Source organism: Panthera pardus, unplaced genomic scaffold (assembly GCF_024362965.1).
Source record: "Panthera pardus isolate Hobbes unplaced genomic scaffold, ASM2436296v1 HiC_scaffold_8, whole genome shotgun sequence".
Lineage (NCBI taxonomy): Eukaryota > Metazoa > Chordata > Mammalia > Carnivora > Felidae > Panthera > Panthera pardus.
Window position 1 is genome coordinate 54564765 of NW_026527013.1, and position 18548 is coordinate 54583312.

Below are 18548 nucleotides of genomic sequence, written 5' to 3' on the forward strand. Positions count from 1 at the left end.
GAGAGACATGCTTGCTTTGCAGGCAGCCCTCTTTCCTCACTGCCCCACCTCAGTCCACTTATTCTGAGGAGTGGTATCCTTGTTTTAGCTACATATTCAGAGAAAAAAATTAACTCTCTAGCCAGAAGTCTCTGTTTTTTCATGGTAGAAGGGAAAACCTCTTTCCCTCCTTAATTTATAACCGATTTGACAGGCACTTGGGGACATTTGCCAATAAAGGCAAAGGAGTGCTGACTTAGGTTTGGTTGAGGGTGTTACCCACCTCATCTCCAGGCTCCAGGTAGCCAGCAGGTTTATGGAACACCTCTTATATACAATCATATCTACAGTCAACCTGATCTTAGGAAGCTGACCCCAGGCCAGGATGAGCTGGGGACTCAGAGATGGGTTGCAGGTAGCAAGTCTCTGGGCTGTAGCCTGGCCAGCCACAGGGACACAGACCTCTCTCACCCCTGATCTTACCTCTGGGAGGAGAGAGTATGAACTAAGCCTCCCACCCCCATACCACCACAGAGACAGCAAAGCCTGATGGCAATCTGCCCCATGTCCCCCAGTAGACACATGCACCCCTGACGTCCCAGGGTGGCCCCAGAGAGACAGTGCATGCCCTTCTCAGCTCTGCAACCTCACACCATGTTCCTGAACCTCACTAGGTCTCAGGCCTCTGAGCTTGAAAGAGGAGACTCATCTCAGTTGGTAGAATTGTCCACAGACTAACGAGATTGTTGCTATAAAAATTTCAGTGCACGGTAGACACTCAATAAATATGAGTTTCCTTCCCAAAAATGTGAATCAAGTTCAAAGGAGCAGCCCCTGGAGTGGTAGGAGATAGAGCCCCCGGTGTGAGAGTCAAGAAATTAAAGTAGCAAAGGGGCCTCAGGAAAGGGGGAAGCAAGTGCTAACTGCCCCCAATATTTATTCCCTTTCTTCCTTTTAATAATATCACATCAAGTTCTAGCTGGGCACCTAGCTATCCAGTGCAGGACTGCACCTCCCAGTTTCCTTTGCATCTGCAGTGGCATGACATTAAGGTCTGGCCAGTGAAGTATAATCAGAAGTAGTATATGAAGTTTTGGGTTGTGCATTTCAGAGAATGGAGGCATCCTTCACTTCTCTTCTTTCCTGTCTGATGGCTGGAATGTGGTCGTGATGACCAGAGCTGCAGCAGCTATCTTGTATCATGAGGTGCAGTCCGTGGGCAGAGAACAGCACAGCATCAGGAGAGAAAGAGACTGCAGGTCCTCTATGCTGCCTTCCTGCCCTGCACAACTTGCACTTGAAGAGTCTCATGAGAGAATGACTTCATGGTTTCTTGTTTAAGCCACTGTTATTTTGGAATTATAGCTGGTTTCTTCACTAACACAGAGGGCTTCCATGCTGCAGCCTAGGGTCCGGACTCAGGAAGATTTAGTACAGGTCCTTTCTGAACTTTAGTGTCTTCATGTATAAATAAGATAGTGAATATAAAATATGTACATGGACATAGAACATGGCAGCTATTACCATATCTACCCTGCCCTCTATGCATTTGTTGACTAATGTCACAAATAATGTCCTGATGCTACAGGGGCTAGAGTTACACAAAACAAGACACCCTATCGCTGCTTCAAAAAGTTTAGAATGCAATCTTCAGACCTATGAGAAAGTTCACATGTAGGACGCCCCCATTCAATGTTCAAAGATGGTAAAACAGTTGTCAGCAGAAATTTAAATTCCCTACAGACCTCAATAAGCGTCAAATAAGTACACCGAGCAGCCCGCCCTCTCTCCAGCATCTGATGCTCACAGTTATCATTTCCCTGTAAAAAGGCAATGCTCTAGAAGAATTTTTAGATCTGCAGTGCATTTTAGAACTTCTTCCCCTCCAAATGCAAAACTCTATCCTGGCACAGCCTGGGAGCAGGGTTTCACATGAAGCTCATGGGAATGTTTGTATCTCCAAGTTTTTCTCTATTTCTCAATTCTTGGAAATTTCCCACAATGTGATCAAAATTGCTGCCCCTGTGTGTGCCAGCACCATGTGCCTCTTTGCCTCATCTCGCCTCCTGCTCTAATGTGGTTCCTGCAGATGGTTCTCAGGTCTCCCTTCATTCAGCCAGGCTGGGCTCTGGCACTGAGGCTCCACAGCAATAGGTGCTGAGCCCCTACTGTGTGCCAGGCACTGTGCTATGCACCAGGGATACCACCAGAAAAAGTCAAACACAGCCCTGCCTACCCCCAGGGCCCTTCAGAGCTCAGGGGCTAGTGTGGAAGAGTGGGAACTTAGGGTGCTGGAGGTCCCAGGGGCTGCTGGAGCCAGAGGAGAGGACCCTAACCTCCTAAGGGGTCAGCGAGGGCTTTTCTGAGCTACACTGAGGCCAAAACGATGAGTGGGAAACAGTCCAGAGAAGGTAGGTGGGGGTAAAGAAGGGGGTTCTAGGCAGTGGATCAGTTAGCTTATGCTGCATGACAAACAACCCCAAACCTCATGGTTTAAAACAACACACCATTGTTGTTTGTGACTGTGAGTCAGCCAGGTGGTTCTGCTGATCTGGACTCAAGTTGGTTGATCTCTGCAGATCTCTAAAGCATCCATGGTCAACTGAAGTTTTGGCTGTTTGACCAGCTGTGGGCCGGGTGGCAGGGGTGACTGAGCTGCGAGCCTCTGAGCTCCAGTGGGCTAGCCAGGATTGGGACTGCCATGGCATCACTTCCACCGTATCCTGTTGGTCAAAGCAAGTCACAAGGCCAGCTCATATTTAAAGAGTGTGAGAGGAGCTGCAAAGTTGCATGCAAATGGACATGGATATGGGCGCGGGTGAGAAATTGGGGACATTTTTGCATCCATCTAACACACACACAAAGGAAACACAGAAGAAAGCCCAGGTCTCAACATCTAGCCCATTCCAAGAGTCACAGAGGTTGGACTGTGGGCCTCTAGGGAGAAAGGGGCTCCATAAGCAGGACAAAAGAGGTCAAGCCTCCACACGTGGACAGTAGGGAGCTATGAAGGGTGCTAGGCAGGAGAGGAGTGATCTCTGATTTCACTTTAGAACACTTTTATGGCCATCACCTCCCTCAATCCAGACTCTGGTGCTGGAGAGTCCCTGGAAAAATCCCAACAATAAAGGAGGGAAGGAAGGAAGAATGGAAGTTTGTTTTAAACCTGTCCCTCCAACTCCTACACCCTCCTCGGAGGTAACCAATGCTATTACCTTGGTGTGAATCCTTTCAGACCTTCTTCTATGCCTTCACTTGCATGCACACTCACACACACACACATACTTGCACAGACACAAATTCTTTCTTCTCAGAAAGGGAGAGCATATTCCACGGACACATTGTGGTTCATTTTGATTCATTCATTCATCTATTTATTTATGTATTTTCTTCTTTCCTTCTATCTCTGTGCCCAATGTGGAGCTCAGACTCACAACCCCGAGATCACAAGTTGCATACGCTCCACTGACTGAGCCAGTCAGGAGCCCCTCTGGTTCGTTCATTTTCACTGCTGTATACTACTCCACCATGTGACTAGACCACAGTTTATTTGTCTGCCTTTCTTTTGGTGGGTAGTTAGGTTGTTTTGAATTGTTGCTGGGATTGCAGCGAGGATCTTTATCGGTGTAAGGGTTTCTCTCAGATTTATACCCACAGTGCCATGGGGGGGTGTGTGTGAATCTATCTTTAGTTATGTTCGATGTCACTGCATTGCTTTCTAGAGTGGCTATCAGCTTACCCTCCCAGTGGCTATGTCTTTCTTCATGTGCTGGACACTCAGCATCTATAGATCTAATTTAAATATCTGTCATTCTACCAGGTGTGCAATAACCACCTCATCCTTGTTTTAATTCACCTCATCATTTCAAATGGCTGCAGAGTTTTCTGCAGAAGGGAGTAGTTCAGTCAAGCCTCCAGTGATTCATGTGGAAGTTCTCTTTTTTTTTTTTTTCTTTTCTAAATAATGTAGCAATTGTTTCTTTTCTGACTACTGCACTTCTAGGACAGAGAAGTGCAATTGCTGAGTTCAAGAGAATACCTTTCCAAAGCAGACTGCACCCCAATTTACACCCTTAGCAGAGGCACTGAGGGCCAGGCTCCCTGCATCATTGCCTGTGCTGTCTTCAATTTTAGTCAATTTGATGGGGAGCTAGTATCTCATCATTGTTTCAATTTGAATTTTCCTGAATGCCAAGGAGGTTGAGAATATTTTCTTGGGTTTATTATCAGCCTTTCCGGTGAATTGCCTATTCATATTCTTTGTCCATTTTATCAATGGTTATCCTTATTTGTGGAGACTTGCTAGGCAATTTTATTTAAAAATTGCTCATTCATCCTTCAAAATTCTTTCTTATAAAACAAAACAAAATAAAACAAAACAAAAGGAGGCCACAGGTTGATTTGGGGGTGTCAGCTCCAGGCAAACCCCACCAGTGGGCCTCCAACTTCTTGATAAACCAAGGCCAGCAGTGGCCTGGGAACAGGAGCAGCCCTGGAGCAGGTGGGATTGGAGGCCTCAATGGTCGCCTCCCCAACCCAGGTGTGCCCAGTTCCCCATCAGCATCTCCAGGCCCCGTGGAGTCAGAGGGTGCAGGAGGGATCAAGCATTTCAGCACCCATCATTTTGCCATGGGACCTGAGACACAGAGAAGTCAACTGACTCATATGAGGTCACCCAGGAGTGGGTGGCTCAGCTGGGGCGTCGGCACACAGGCAGGGTTGCAATGCCCCATCCCAGCCCTCCTGCCCCAGTCAGCAGCTCAGAGCCTCCCAGCCCAATCAGGGGCTAATTGGAGTGGTGGGGCCGGGCTGTGGATATATAAGAGGAGTGGGCAGGCCTGGCAGCCTCATGCCTGGGGAGGGGGTCAACTACCTGCATCTGTGTCTGCATCTACCCGTGCAATGGCTCCTGGGAGCATTGCCTCCAGTGACACCTCCACCTCCTCAGCATCCTTGACCTCCGCAGTGGGGTCATCTGGGCTGTCTGAGTCTGAAAAGCCAGGTAGGCAAAGGGAGGTGGGGTCCTCGTGAGCTGGTTCCCTGGATGTTCTGGACCCTCCTCTGTCATCCAGCCTCCGCTCCTGGCCCCGGCACCCATCCTGGAAGCCGTTTGAATTTTCACCTGCTCATTTGGCAGAAGAGCTGATGCCAGAGTTAGCAGGGCCAGGTACAGCCTGGGGGCTGAGGCTGGCCCAACTCCAGGAAAGCGGGCAGAGCGGGGTCTCTCCAGCTGGAGCCCATTTTCTTTTGGTGGGGAGGGTGGGTGGCCGGCCGCAGCTGCAGGGCAGCTAGTTGGAGGGACATTACATTTGATGCAGAGCCGGGCCTTGAATTCAGGGCTGCATCCCAAGTTTCAATCAACAAACAATGCCTCAGTGTTTCTCTGGATATAGATAGGTTCATTCCCTCCAGGAGCTCCCAGTCTGATGAGCTAGACTGCCTCACTGATGGATCCCATTTGATAATAGGGCATGCGCCTTAATGTCAGGAATACAGAGGGCTCTAGGAACCCAGAGCAGTTGCCGACCCACTCTGGGAGATCAAGGAAGGCTCTCTGGAGGAGGCAACCCCTGAAAGAGGGTTAAACCTCATCCAGGACAAGGGGGTGAAGCAAGAGAAGCATTCTGAGGATGAGTAAATACTCCTTCAGAGGAAAAGTTAGAGGGTGGGCTCCAGGTGCCTTGGAGCACACGGCAGAGTTGCTCATCCTGGCTTGGGAAGTCAGGGCGGTATATAAATCATGGTGCTGTGTGGGCCTTAAAGCAAGAACTACCTGATGACCATGGGTGACAAAGGCCAACCAGGCAGGGGGAAGAGCATGGGCAGAGGCCCAGAGGTGAGGGGGCTGGGGGAACATCCAGTTGTTCACAAGCCCTGCTCTGGCCAGGGGCAGAGTGGCATCACAGGAAGGGGTAGCCTCCCAGGCCTCAGCCAGGGCCTTGGACCCTTACACTGAGGGCCAGCAGGAGGTGAGGGATATAAGAAGGCTGAGGCCCTCGGGGTGGGGTGGCGGAGAGAGAATCCCACAAGGAAGGGGTGGAGTGGTGTGGGGAAGGGTAGGGAGGTCCAGGAGGTCGTCCAGGTTCTTGCTTGGGTGTCTGGGTAGGTGTGGTGGTGTCATTCCTGGGGAGAGAAGATGGAGGACAAGTTTGGGGAAAAGCTATGACTTCTGGTTCTCCCAGGATGTAGCAGGCATTGAATGATGCGTAATAAGGAATTGAATTCAGCCGCAGGGACTGGGGACAGAGGAGACTTGGGGTGGCTCCCTGGGACAGGGCCTGGTTTGGGGAAGCTGAGGAAGGGTTAGAACACTTCCCACAGGCCAGGCTGGAGGACACTGTAGCTGGGAGGGTACAGATTCCCTAGGGGCTCTATGCCCACTACACAGATGGGAAGACTGAAGCGAGGAGAAGAGAGTGAAACTCCCAAGGTCCTGCAGGTGGCTGACCAGGGACTCCACCCATTCACAAACTTTGGCTTCAAAATGAATATTCCCAGACACTGGGCTCTTCGTGGCCAGGAGACAGCAATGGTTGAATTGGATTAGGTCTCTACGTTTGCTTGACATCTAGAGTCTCTGGGTGTGTTGTTTGTTTGTTTGTTTTTTTCTACTTCGATATGTGTTTGGGGGAAAATTATATATTTATGTGTATTTAACTAACTGATTCTCTTTAAAAAGTCTTTAAGTTTTGCAAATTGATCAGAAACCAACATTTCTCTTTTTTTTAATTTAATTTATTTTTTAAATTTACATCCAAGTTAGTTAGCATATGGTGCAACAATGATTTCAGGAGTAGATTCCTTAATGCCCCTTACCCATTTAGCCCATCCCCCCTCCCACAACGCTCCAGTAACCGTCTGTTTGTTCTCCATATTTAAGAGTCTCTTATCTTTTTGTCCCCCTCCCTGTTTTTATATTATTTTTGCTTTCCTTCCCTGTGTTCATCTGTTCTGTGTCTTAAAGTCCTATGAGTGCAGTCATATGATATTTGGCGTTCTCTAATTTTGCTTAGCATAATACCCTCTAGTTCCATCCACGTAGTTGCAGATGGCAAGATTTCATTCTTTTTGATTGCCGAGTAATACTCCATTGTATATATATACCACATCTTCTTTATCCATTCATCAGTTGATGGACATTTGGGCTCTTTCCATACTTTGGCTATTGTTGATAGTGCTGCTATAAACATGAGGGGGCATGTGCCCCTTCCAAACAGCATCCCTGTATCCCTTGGATAAATGCCTAGTAGTGCAATTGCTGGGCCATAGGGTAGCTCTATTTTTAGTTTCTTGAGGAACCTCCATACTGTTTTCCAGAGTGGCTGCCCCAGTTTGCATTCCCACCAGTAGTGCAAGAGAGATCCTCCTTCTCCGCATCCTCGCCAACATCTGTTGTTGCCTGAATTGTTAATGTTAGCCATTCTGACAGGTGTGAGGTGGTATCTCATTGTGGTTTTGATTTGTATTTACCTGATGATGAATGATGTTGAGCATTTTTTAGTATGTCAGTTGGCCATCTGGATGTCTTCTTTGGAGAAGTGTCTATTCATGTCTTTTGCCCATTTCTTCACTGGCTTATTTGTTTTTTGAGTGTTGAGTTGGATAAGTTCTTTATAGATTTTGAATACTAACCCTTTATCTGATATGTTATTTGCAAATATCTTCTCCCATTCTGTTGGTTGCCTTTTAGTTTGGCTGATTGTTTCCTTCACTGTGCAGAAGCTTTTTCTTTTGATGAGGTCCCAATAGTTCATTTTTGCTTTTGTTTCCCTTGCCTCCAGAGACGTGTTGAGTAAGAAGTTGCTGTGGCTGAGGTCAAAGAGGTGTTTGCCTGCTTTCTCCTCGAGGATTTTGATGGCTGCCTATCTTACATTTAGGTCTTTCATCCATTTTGAGTTTATTTTTGTGTCTTGTGTAAAAAAATGATCCACGTTCATTTTTCTGCATGTTACTCTCCGGTTTTCCCAGCACCATTTGCTAAAGAGACTGTCTTTATTTCATTGGATATTTTTCCTGCTTTGTTGAAGATTAGTTGGCCATACGCTTGTGTACCCATTTCTGGGTTCTCGATTCTGTTCCATTGATCTGAGTGTTTTTGTGCCAGTACCATACTGTCTTGATGATTACAGCTTTGTAATACAGCTTTAAGTCTGGGATTGTGATGCCTCCTGCTTTGGTTTTCTTTTTCAAGATTGTTTTGGCTATTCAGGGTCTTTTCTGGTTCCATACAAACTTTAGGATTGTTTGTTCTAGTTCTGTGAAGAATGCTGGTGTTATTTTGGTAGGGATTGCATTGAATATGTAGATTGCTTTGGGTAGTATTGACATTTTAACAATATTTGTTCTTCCTATCCAGGAGCATGGATATCTTCCTGTGTGTGTGTGTGTGTGTGTGTGTGTGTGTGTGTGTGTGTGTGTCTTCTTCAATTTCTTTCCTAAGCTTTCTATAGTTTTCAGCATATAGATTTTTTATCTCTTTGGTTAGATTTATTCCTAGGTATTTTATGTGTTTTGGTGCAATTGTAAATGGGATCAATTCTTTGATTTCTCTTTCTGTTGCTTCATGGTTGGTGTATAGGAATGCAACTGATTTCTGTGCATTGATTTTACATCCTGCAACTTTGCTGAATTCATGGATCAGTTCTAGCAGTTTTTTGGTGGAATCTTTTGGGTTTTCCATATAAAGTATAATGTCATCTGTGAAGAGTGAAAGTTTGACCTCCTCTTGGCCAATTTGGATGCCTTTTATTCCTTTGTGTTGTCTGATGGCTGAGGCTAAGACTTCCAATACTATGTTGAATAACAGTGGCAAGAGTGGACATCCCTGTCTTGTTCCTGACCCTGGGGGGAAAGCTCCCAGTTTTTCCCCATTGAAGATGATATTAGCATTAGGTCTTTCATATATGGCTTTTATGATCTTGAGATACGATCATTCTATCCCTACTTTCTTGATAGACCTTCTTGAGGGTTTTTATCAAGAAAGAATGCTCTATTTTGTCAAATGCTTTCTCTGCATCTATTGAGAGGATCACGTGGTTCTTGTCCTTTCTTTTATTGATGTGATGAATCACTTTGAGTGTTTTACGGATATTGAACCAGCCCTGCATCACGGGTATAAATCCCACTTGGTCATGGTGAATAATTTTTTTAATGTATTGTTGGATCTGGTTGCCTATATCTTGTTGAGGATTTTTGCATCCATGTTCATCAGGGAAATGGATCTATAGTTCTCCTTTTTAGTGGGGTCTTTGGTTTGGAATCAAGGTAATGCTGGCTTCATAGAATGAGTTTGGAATTTTTCGTTCCATTTCTATTTTTTTTTTTTTTTTTTGGAACAGTTTCAAGAGAATAGGTGTTCACTCTTCCTTAAATGTTTGGTAGAATTCCCTTGGAAAGCCATCTGGCCCTGGAGTCTTGTTTTTTGGGAGATTTTTGATTACTAATTCAATTTCTTTACTGGTTATGGGTCTGTTCAAATGTTCTATTTCTTCCTGTTTCAGTTTTGGTACTTATATGTTTCTGGGAATTTGTCCATTTCTTCCAGATTACCCATTTTATGGGTGTATAATTGCTCATAATATTCTCTTATTGTTTGTATTTCTGCTGTGTTGGTTGTGATGTCTCTTTCATTCTTAATTTTATTTATTTGGGTCCTTTCCTTTTTCTTGTTGATAAAACTAGCTAGTGGTTTATCAATTTTGTTAGTTCTTTCAAAGAACGAGCTTCTGGTTTCATTGATCTGTTCTATTGGTTGTTGTTGGGGTTTTTTTTGTTTTTTTTTGTTTTTTGTTTTTTTGTTTTTTTTTTTTTTTTGGTCTCGATAGCATTGATTTCTGCTCTAATCTTTATTATTTCCCATCTGCTGTTGGTTTTGGGTTTTATTTGGTGTTCTTTTTCCAGCTCTTTAAGGTGTAAGGTTAGGTTGTGTATCTGGGACCTTTTTTCCTTCTTTAGGAAGGCCTGGATTGCTATATACTTTCCTCTTGTGACAGCCTTTGCTGCGTCCTAGAGGTTTTGGTCTGTAGTGTTATCATTCAGAAACCAACATTTCTAATCACATTTAAATCAGGTTTCATATTAAGCCACTTTTATGCACCTTATACTGACTGACAGCTTCTCACCCCTTGATCCTATTTTCTTTGGCAACTTAAAATATCATAGCTAATTGAGATATCTCCATAATTCATGTACCATACAATTCACCCATTTAAAGGGTACAGTGGGTGTTAGTATATTCACTGCTGTGTGTTTCTCTCCACAGGCAATTTTAGAATTTTTTCGTGCCCTCAAAAAGAAAACCTGTGCCCAATACAGTTCTGCCCTTACCCACCCACCATGCCCAGTCCCTGGCAACCACTAATCTACTCTCTAGGATTGTCTCATTCAGGACATTTCCTGTAAATGAAATCCTATATAGTATGTGACTTTTTGTGACTGGATTCTTGTACCAGCATGATTCCGAGGAAGTACTTCATTCCTTCTTTTGGCTGGATGATATTCCACTTCATGGTTAAAACCATGCTCTGTTTATTCAATTCATTAGTTTATGGACATTTGGGTTGTTACTTTGTGGCTATTGTAAATAACGTTATGAACGTTCATGTACAAATTTTCATTTGAACATATGTTTTCATTTATCTGGAGTATACATACCTAGAAGTGCAATTCTCCTATAGCTTTTATTTATGAAAACTTTCAAATGCATGCAGAAGTAGACAGAGTGGTATAGTGGCTCCCATCTACCACCCACACCACTCCCTTCCCTATGTGCCCATCATCCAGCTTCAACACTCACCAGCTCATGGCTACTCTTATTTCACCTACTGTGTTATTTCAAAGCAAATGCCAGATTTATCATTTCATCTATAAATAGTCCAGCATTTATCTTTAATTTTTTAAAACAATTTTTAATTGTGGGATGCCTGGGTGGCTCAGTTGGTTGAGCGACCAACTGTGGCTCAGGTCATGATCTCATGGTTTGTGAGTTTCAGCCCCGCATCAGGCTCTGTGCTGACAGCTCAGAGCCTGGAGTCTGCTTCTGATTCTGTGTCTCCCTCTCTCTCTGCCCCTCCCCCACTCATGCTCTGTCTCTCTGTCTCAGAAATAAACATAAAAAAATTAAAACAAAACAATTTTTAATTGATATACAATATTTTATTAGTTTTAGGTGTATAACCTAGTTACTTATATGCATTATGAAGTGCTTACCATGACAAGTGTAATTATCCTCTGTTACTGCACAAAGTTATCACAGTATTATTGACCATATTTTCTATGCTGTACATTACACCCCCATGATTTATTTATTTCATTACTGGCCGTTTATACCTCTTAATTCCTTCACCTATTTCATCCATTTCCCTGCTCCCCTCTGGCAACCACCAGTTTGTTCTCTGTATTTGAATCTGTTTCCATTTTGTTTTGTTTAATTTTTTTATTTTCCACATGGTGAATTCATACAGTCTTTGTCGTGCTCTGACTTATCTCACTTAAGCATAATACCTTCTAGGTCTATCCATGTTGTTGCAAATGACAAGATTAGGGCTGAGTAATAGCCCGCTGTATCTATATACCATATTTTCTTTAATCCATTCATCTCTTCATGGACATAGGTTGCTTCCATATCTTGACTACTGCAAATAATGCTACAATGAACATAGGGATGCATGTATCTTTCTGAACTAGTGTTTTTGTTTCCTTCAGCTAAATACCCAGAAGTGGAATAATGTGTGAGGAACCTCCATACTGCTTTCCATAGAGGCTGTTCAAGTTTGCATTCCCCCCCCACAGTGCATGATGGCTTCTTTTTCTCCACATCTTTGCCAATACTTAGCTTTAATTTTAGCCATTCTGACAGGTGTGAGGTGCTATCTCATTGTGGTTTTGATTTGTACTTCCCTGATGATCAGTGATGTTGAGCATCTTTTCATGTTGGCCATTTGTATGTCATTGGAGAAAATGTCTATTCAAGTCCTCTGCCCTTTTTTAATCAGATTGGGGTTTTTTTTGTTATTGGGTTGTAGGAGTTCTTTATATATTTTGGATATTAACCCTTTGTCAGGTATATCATTTGCAAATATCTTCTCCCTTCCAGTAGGCTGCCTTCTCATTCTGTGATGGTTTCCTCAGCTGTGCAAAGCTTTGGTTTTCTAAAAGGATTTTGTTTTCTAAAAGGACTATTTAATTCTTTGAGTGAATCTTTATGGAGCTCCTGGTGTGTGCCCAGCCCTATGTCAGTCACTGGGAGACAGTGTCCAGATGAGGAGCACTCCCTGCCCTCAAGCCTCACTGGCCGATGGGCAGTAGTGCTGACTAGGGCTGCATTTGATCCCCCAGGTCCCTTGCCCACCCACTGTGGGGCCTGGCTGGTGCCTGGCGGGTGCTCTGCCAGGCATGTGTGTTACTGATTGGGACTGAGGGTGGCCTGAGCTCTGGGTGATGCCCTGCCGTCCATCTGTAGGCCTGAGCCACAGTGGCATCCGAGGGCCACGCCGTCACCCTCCCGTGCTGCGCATGGTTCTGGAGGCGCTGCAGGCCGGAGAGCAGCGCCGGGGCACCTCGGTGGCGGCCATCAAGGTTTACATCCTGCAGAAGTACCCAACGGTGGATGTCCTCCGGCTCAAGTACCTGCTGAAGCAGGCCCTGGCCACCGGCATGCACCGCGGCCTCCTGGTCAGGCCCACCAACTCCAAGGCCAGGGGGGCCACTGGCAGCTTCAAAGTGAGCCTGCTTGGGCTGGGAACAGGGTTGAGGGAGGTCACAGTGTGGGGGAGCTGGGCCCCAGGGTCTGAGCTTCAGTCCCAGCTCCTCCTCCCTGGCCTCTGTGTGCTATTCCCCTGCCAAGAGGCCTTTCTCCTCCTGTCTTCTCTCTGTGTTTTTCCTGTGTCTTCTCAGAGGTACCTTCTCCTCCAGGAAGGTTAGGGCCCTGCCCCATCTAAGACCCCCACAGGGCCTCAGTCCCTGCTTTGTCCACCTTCATTCCCCATCAGGTGTGTTCAGTGACCAGGGACCGTCTCAGCCATGTTCATTTCTGGGTCCTTGGAAGAGCCCCTTCCTGGAATTCTTCACCACAGACGAGGCACACCCAACCATGGGCTCTAGAAGGTCACTGTTGGGTGTGTTCCCCACGCTCACTGGCTCCAAACCCCAGGTCTCCAAACCAGGGCTGGCACCTCCCTGGGCCATCACATCCTCCTCTTTCAAAGGGGAGGGTCCCAGAGAGGAGCCATCCAGGCACACCCAGAGCTGAGGGCAGATTTGGCACAAAATCAAGCCCCAGCATGGTGCCACCAGGAAAATCTCAGGGACCCAGATATGGGGTCTGTCTTATCATTGCTGGGCCCCAGCACGTGGCAGTTGCTCTAACAGTAACTGTAGAACATTGTGGAATTTTCTCAGCATACCATGTTCCAGTCCCTGTAGGTGGCTGTGGACAGGAAGTCCCTCATAGAACTCCTGTGTGGAGGTCAGAGCTTGGATACAAGCCATGCCAAGGCCAGGTGCATAGGGTATGGGGAAGGGGAGCAATACAGGGGCACTGGGGTTGCATGTGGCTGGGTTAGGCTGCAGGGCCTGGGAGCTAGTCAGGGAAGTGGGCTGAGGGAGGGGAGGAGGCAGGGAAGGAAGCCTGGTGTGTCATGTAGTTAGAAATGTGTGTATGCTGAGAGGGGATTTGTTTCTGGTCTTCACGGTAATGGGGAGCCATAAGATTTGGGGGGCAAAGGGAGGAATGCCCTTAGAGGCAGGCTCTAGAAGGACAGAGACCACCTGTTTGCCAAGAGCCTCCCCAGCTGCCTACTGGTCACTCACTCCCTGAAGGCCCCATTGTAAAGATGGGAAGACTGAGGCCAGTGGGAAAAGAGAAGACTTCCTGAGTTGCACAGGAAGTTAGGAACTCTGAGCTATCAGACTTGGAAGGTCCACCCAAGGGGGAGAAAGGAAGCGGCAGGGAGGCATGGAGGTGTGAGGCATGAGGTGGGGGACGGGAAGGAGAGTCAGAGCCACAGAGCTGGGAAAGTGTGTGGGTTGGGAGGTCATGGATGGGAGATTCATAAATTAGCATCTCAGAGGACTAGAGTCCGGGCTCCTGGTCGGTGCTGTGCGATTTACTCCCAGGAGCCTGGCTTTGAGACTTCAGGTGCAGGGTAGGGGAGCCCGCCTGCACCCTCCTGACACCCACCTGGGCAGGAGAGAAGAGAGCCTAAGGTGGGTCTAGGAGACTCAGGTCCCCCAGCTCCTAAATGGCCACACCCCTCCCTGGAAGGGCAGTGCAGGGATAGAATGTGTCTTCGGCCTCAGGCATTTTGGCCGTGGTCCTGCTCCCCATGCCCCTGACCACCTTCTCTACCCCCTCCCTCTTTTGGAACAAGGCATTCTCTCTGAGCCTCATGTGGGATGTAGGGGTATGAGACCCTAAGACCTCCTGCTCTCAATTCTACCCCACTCTCTCCTCTACCAGTTAGTTCCCAAGCACAAAAGGAAAGCCCAATCTAGGAAGACATCCACCATGACAGCCCCCAGGAAACCCGGTGAGGCCAAGGAGAAGGGTCCCAAAAAACCAAGGGAGGCAAAGAAGGACCCTCCCAACCCAGGCGAGGTGAAAAGGGGACCCAAGAAGCCAAGAGAGGTGAGGACAGGTCCTACCAAACTGGATGCAGCCAAGGAGAAGGCTCCCAAGAAGGGCAGCCAGACCAAAGACCAAGAAGCAAGACTGAGTGAGGCCAAGAAGGCCTCCCAACAGCCAGACAAGGCCACGCAGGACCTTCCCAGTGCCACTGGCCCAAGAGGAAAGTCAAAGGTCAAAGGCAGAAGGAGCAACCAAGGTAGGTGTGTGAGTGGGGTGAGAGGAGGGCCTGGGCACAGGGATTTGTGACAGCCATTGGATGTGAGGTAGGACGGAGGGAGAGGCCTGCTCTGGGGAGGGGATTCCTTATCTAGTAAATGTGCCTGAGTGCTTGTCTTGACCTGGAGAGTTGGAGAACCCATGGTAGCTGTGGAGGGTAGGCTTAGGGAAGGGAGAACCCAGAGAGAGGAGGAGCCTGACTCCTCTGAGAGGAATCAGGGGAAGCTTCCTGGAGGAGGTGTCCCAGGGAGGACAACAGGCTGCACAAAGGCCCAGAGGCATGAAGAGGGTAGAGCTTTTGAAGAAGTGCATATAGTTCGATGTGCAGCGTGAGAAGCAGAAGGGAAAGACTGTGAAGGGCAGCTGGGAGTTCGGACTGTATCTGGAGGACAAGCAATAGCCATGGAAGGACTTTGGGGAACAGCTAGGGTACAGGGTATTGTTTTATTTATTTATGTATATATGTATGTATGTGTGTATTTTAAAAAATTTTTTAACGTTTATTTATTGTTGAAAGAGAGAGAAAGAGTGTAAGCGGGGGAGGGGCAGACAGTGAGGGAGACACAGAATCGGAAACAGGCTCCAGGCTCTGAGCTGTCAGCACAGAGCCCAACGTGGGGCTCGAACTCATGAACTGTGAGATCATGGCCTGAGCAGAAATTGGACACTCAACTGACTGAGCCACCCAGGCACTCCCAGGGTATTTTTAAAAATGTTTCACAGCTGCCACGTGGAAGACAGGCTAAAGACTAGAGGCTAAGAAAGACCTGTCAGGGGTCTTTATTGTGAGTGAGTGCAGAGTAGGGGGTGTCTGCTTGGTGCCTTGCTGAGGGTGAGGGATGGTCTTCCACAGTCCAGTCAATCCCACCGCACCCTCCCCCCACCCACCCCGCCAACCCGTGAGAGATGTTGTTATCCCTAGTTTGCAGACTAGAGCACCCAGGCTCAGAGTGGTCAAACAATTTGCCCCAGGTCACAGAGCCTGTGAGTGACAAGGTGAGGACAGGGGTCCCTGAACCTTCTGCCCACCAGCAGCTCCTCCAGAAAGGGGTCCTTCCCACATTTCCTCCCTCACTCTCTGACAGATGGTGAGGCCCACAGGAAAACAAAAGCTGGGAGTCAGAATTCAAAATCCACGGTCCCCAAGGTAAGGTGCCTGCATGACTCCCCTGGTCTGGGTCTCCGCGCTGAGCAGGCCAGAGCATGGGTGTCCCGCTGGAAGGGACTGTGGGGCAGGGGGTAATTTGCTTTTGTACAAAGCCCAGTTCACTGACTTTTGTCCAGCCCTCTAGTGTTCTGAGGATCATCCTTCCCACTTCACAAGTAAGAGACAGGCTTAGAGAGGCGGGGTCCCTTGTCTAAAGCCACCCGGAGCTGGGATTTCAGCCCTATTCTCGTGAGTTCTGAGCTATGTGTGAACCCTGCCCGGCTCTGTCATCTTGCCCCTGGTTTGCTTTCTTATAGGACAAGAATAGTGCTGCTTCTCCAGCCAAAAAGAAAGAAAACAAGGTCCTTAAAGAAGTTGTTGCCTGTGGGGCCAAGGTGGGGCCCAAAGCCAAGGCCGCTGCTCCTCCCAGGGCCAGTGGGTCTAAGACAGTGCCTGCACCCCTGGCCAGGAAGACAGAGGCCCCCAAGGGCCCGAGAAAGCCCGGCATGCCCACCAAGGCCTCGTCGTCCAAACTGGCCAGTAAGAAAACAGAAGCTGAAAGCTAGAGCTGGGGTGGAGAGAGACTGAGATTCTGCTCGAGTTTTTATTTCCCAAAAAACCATTACTCTATTTATTTCATTGTAACCTATTTATCAATAAAGGTGTTTTTCCCCTCACAAATTGGTGTGAGGAGAGGCTGAAGTCCAAGGATTTGGCCGTCTGGGGCTTGGGCCCAGGTAGGAACTCCTGTCCTGCAGGGAGACAGGTTGTACAATGTAAAGGGTTCAAGGCCTATGGAGGCACAGAAAGGGTGTTAAACCCAGCCTGATATCTGGGACTGCTTCCTGGAGGAGGCAGCTTTTGGTCTTAAAGGATGAGCAGGAGACAGCTGAGGGGAAGGATGCTGCAGGCAGAGGACCCAGCATGTGAGGTGGGGCTGGACATTGTGGTAGAAGGAAGGGGTTTGTGGCTCTGAGAGGAGCATGAAGTGGGGGTAAGGGTGAGGGTTGGGGGAGACGAGGGAAGGTAGACTTTCTCCTGGGGGCAGTGGAGTACCAGAGAGGGTTATAGGCAAGGGGGGGAGACTAAAGTGGTGTGTGTTCAGAAAGAGCCCTCTGGCTGCAGAGAGGTGGGTTTGAGTTGCTGAGAGCAGCCAGAGACGATTCAATGCCTAGCAGTGCCCTGTTCTAATCAGCAGAAGGAGGGGAGAAGCAAAGGCCTGGCGGTGGGAGCATGCTTGACAGGCTCAAAGAGCTGGAGGAAGGTCCGTGTGGCTCAAATCCAATGAGGGGGCAGTAATGGGAGATGAGGTCCAGGGTGCTGTGACATTTGTGAGACTCTTCCCATGGAGAGGTGAAGTCTACGTCCCTGCCCTTTAAATCTGGGCTCTGTGATTGCTTGAACAGTAGAATATAATGGAAAGGACATTATGATGCTTTCTGGGCCCAGATCTTAAGAGACTGGCAACTCCTACTCCCTGTGTGTAGTGTTGGTTTTGGTTTTGGTTTTGGTAGTTGCCCTTAGAACTCCACCACAATGCTGTGGGAAAGCCCAAGCAGCCAGTGGAAAGGAACAGAGGCATCCCAGTTTTCAGCCCCAGCTGCAATCCCTGACCAGTTTGCCAGGCGTAGGAGTGTGCCCCCTTGGATCCAGAACTTCTGGCTGTAGTTAGCTGCCTCGGTTGACACCATGGCCGAACCCTGTCCCAATTGCAGACGCACAGGCAACGGACAGTAGTGTCCCCTTATCTGCGCTTTCGCTCTGTGTGGTTTCATGTACCTGTGGTCATCCATGCTCTGGAGACAGGTGATCTTTCTGACCTATTAGCTGAAGGTCGATAGTCATCTCATGCTACGTCAGGGTGCCTACGTCATTCGCTGACTTCATCTCACCACAGGGGCCTTTTATCATCTCCCATCATCACAAGAAGTTATTTTGAGAGACAACATTCACATAATTCTTATCATAGTATAGTATTATAATGGCTCTGTTATTACTTGTTGATCTCTTACTGTGCCTACTTTATAAATTACACTTTATCAAGGGAATGTACGTCTAGAAAGGTACACAGTATATATAGGGTTTATACTGTGCAGTTTCAGGCATCCACTGGAGGTCTTGGAATGCATCCCCCGCAGAGAAGGGGGAACCACTGTAAATAAATGCTGTTGTTTTAAGCCCCTGAGCATTGGGGTGATTTGTTATGTGGCAGTAGATAACCATGACAAGGACTGCAGGGTAGACCAGGGCTAGACCAGGAAGGGCCTTGTAAACCAGGGTAAGAACTTTGGGTTTCGTTGGTTTTCGTTGTAATTGTGAGGAGGAGCCATTAGAGGGTCCTGAGCAGCAGAGTGACAGCAGGGGACACGGGCAGCAGTGGGAGGCCCGCTCCTGCAGCAGGGGTCCAGGTGAGGGGAGGGCTTAGAAGTGGTGGATTCTGGGTAAAAGTTTAAGACAGGTGCATGGAATTTGCTGAAGGGTTGGATGTAAGAAAGGGGTCACTGATGAGTCTACAGTTTGGGGTCCACACAGCCTGGTAACTCGACAGTGACAATTTCCTGGGGTGAGGACTTGGTTCGG

The 18548-nt window shown here is 47.6% G+C and overlaps 1 protein-coding gene across 1 annotated transcript; it reads left to right on the top strand.

Annotated features, from left to right (window-relative positions):
- The first annotated feature begins 2732 nt into the window (after positions 1-2732).
- LOC109257481 (histone H1.8) lies at positions 2733-16670 on the top strand. The gene is made up of 5 exons (XM_019433595.2): positions 2733-4981; positions 12440-12699; positions 14438-14801; positions 15907-15968; positions 16286-16670. Exons 1-5 carry the CDS (start codon positions 4609-4611, stop codon positions 16532-16534), a joined length of 1308 nt encoding a protein of 435 aa, XP_019289140.2. The 5' UTR covers positions 2733-4608; the 3' UTR covers positions 16535-16670.
- The last annotated feature ends 1878 nt before the right edge of the window (positions 16671-18548 follow it).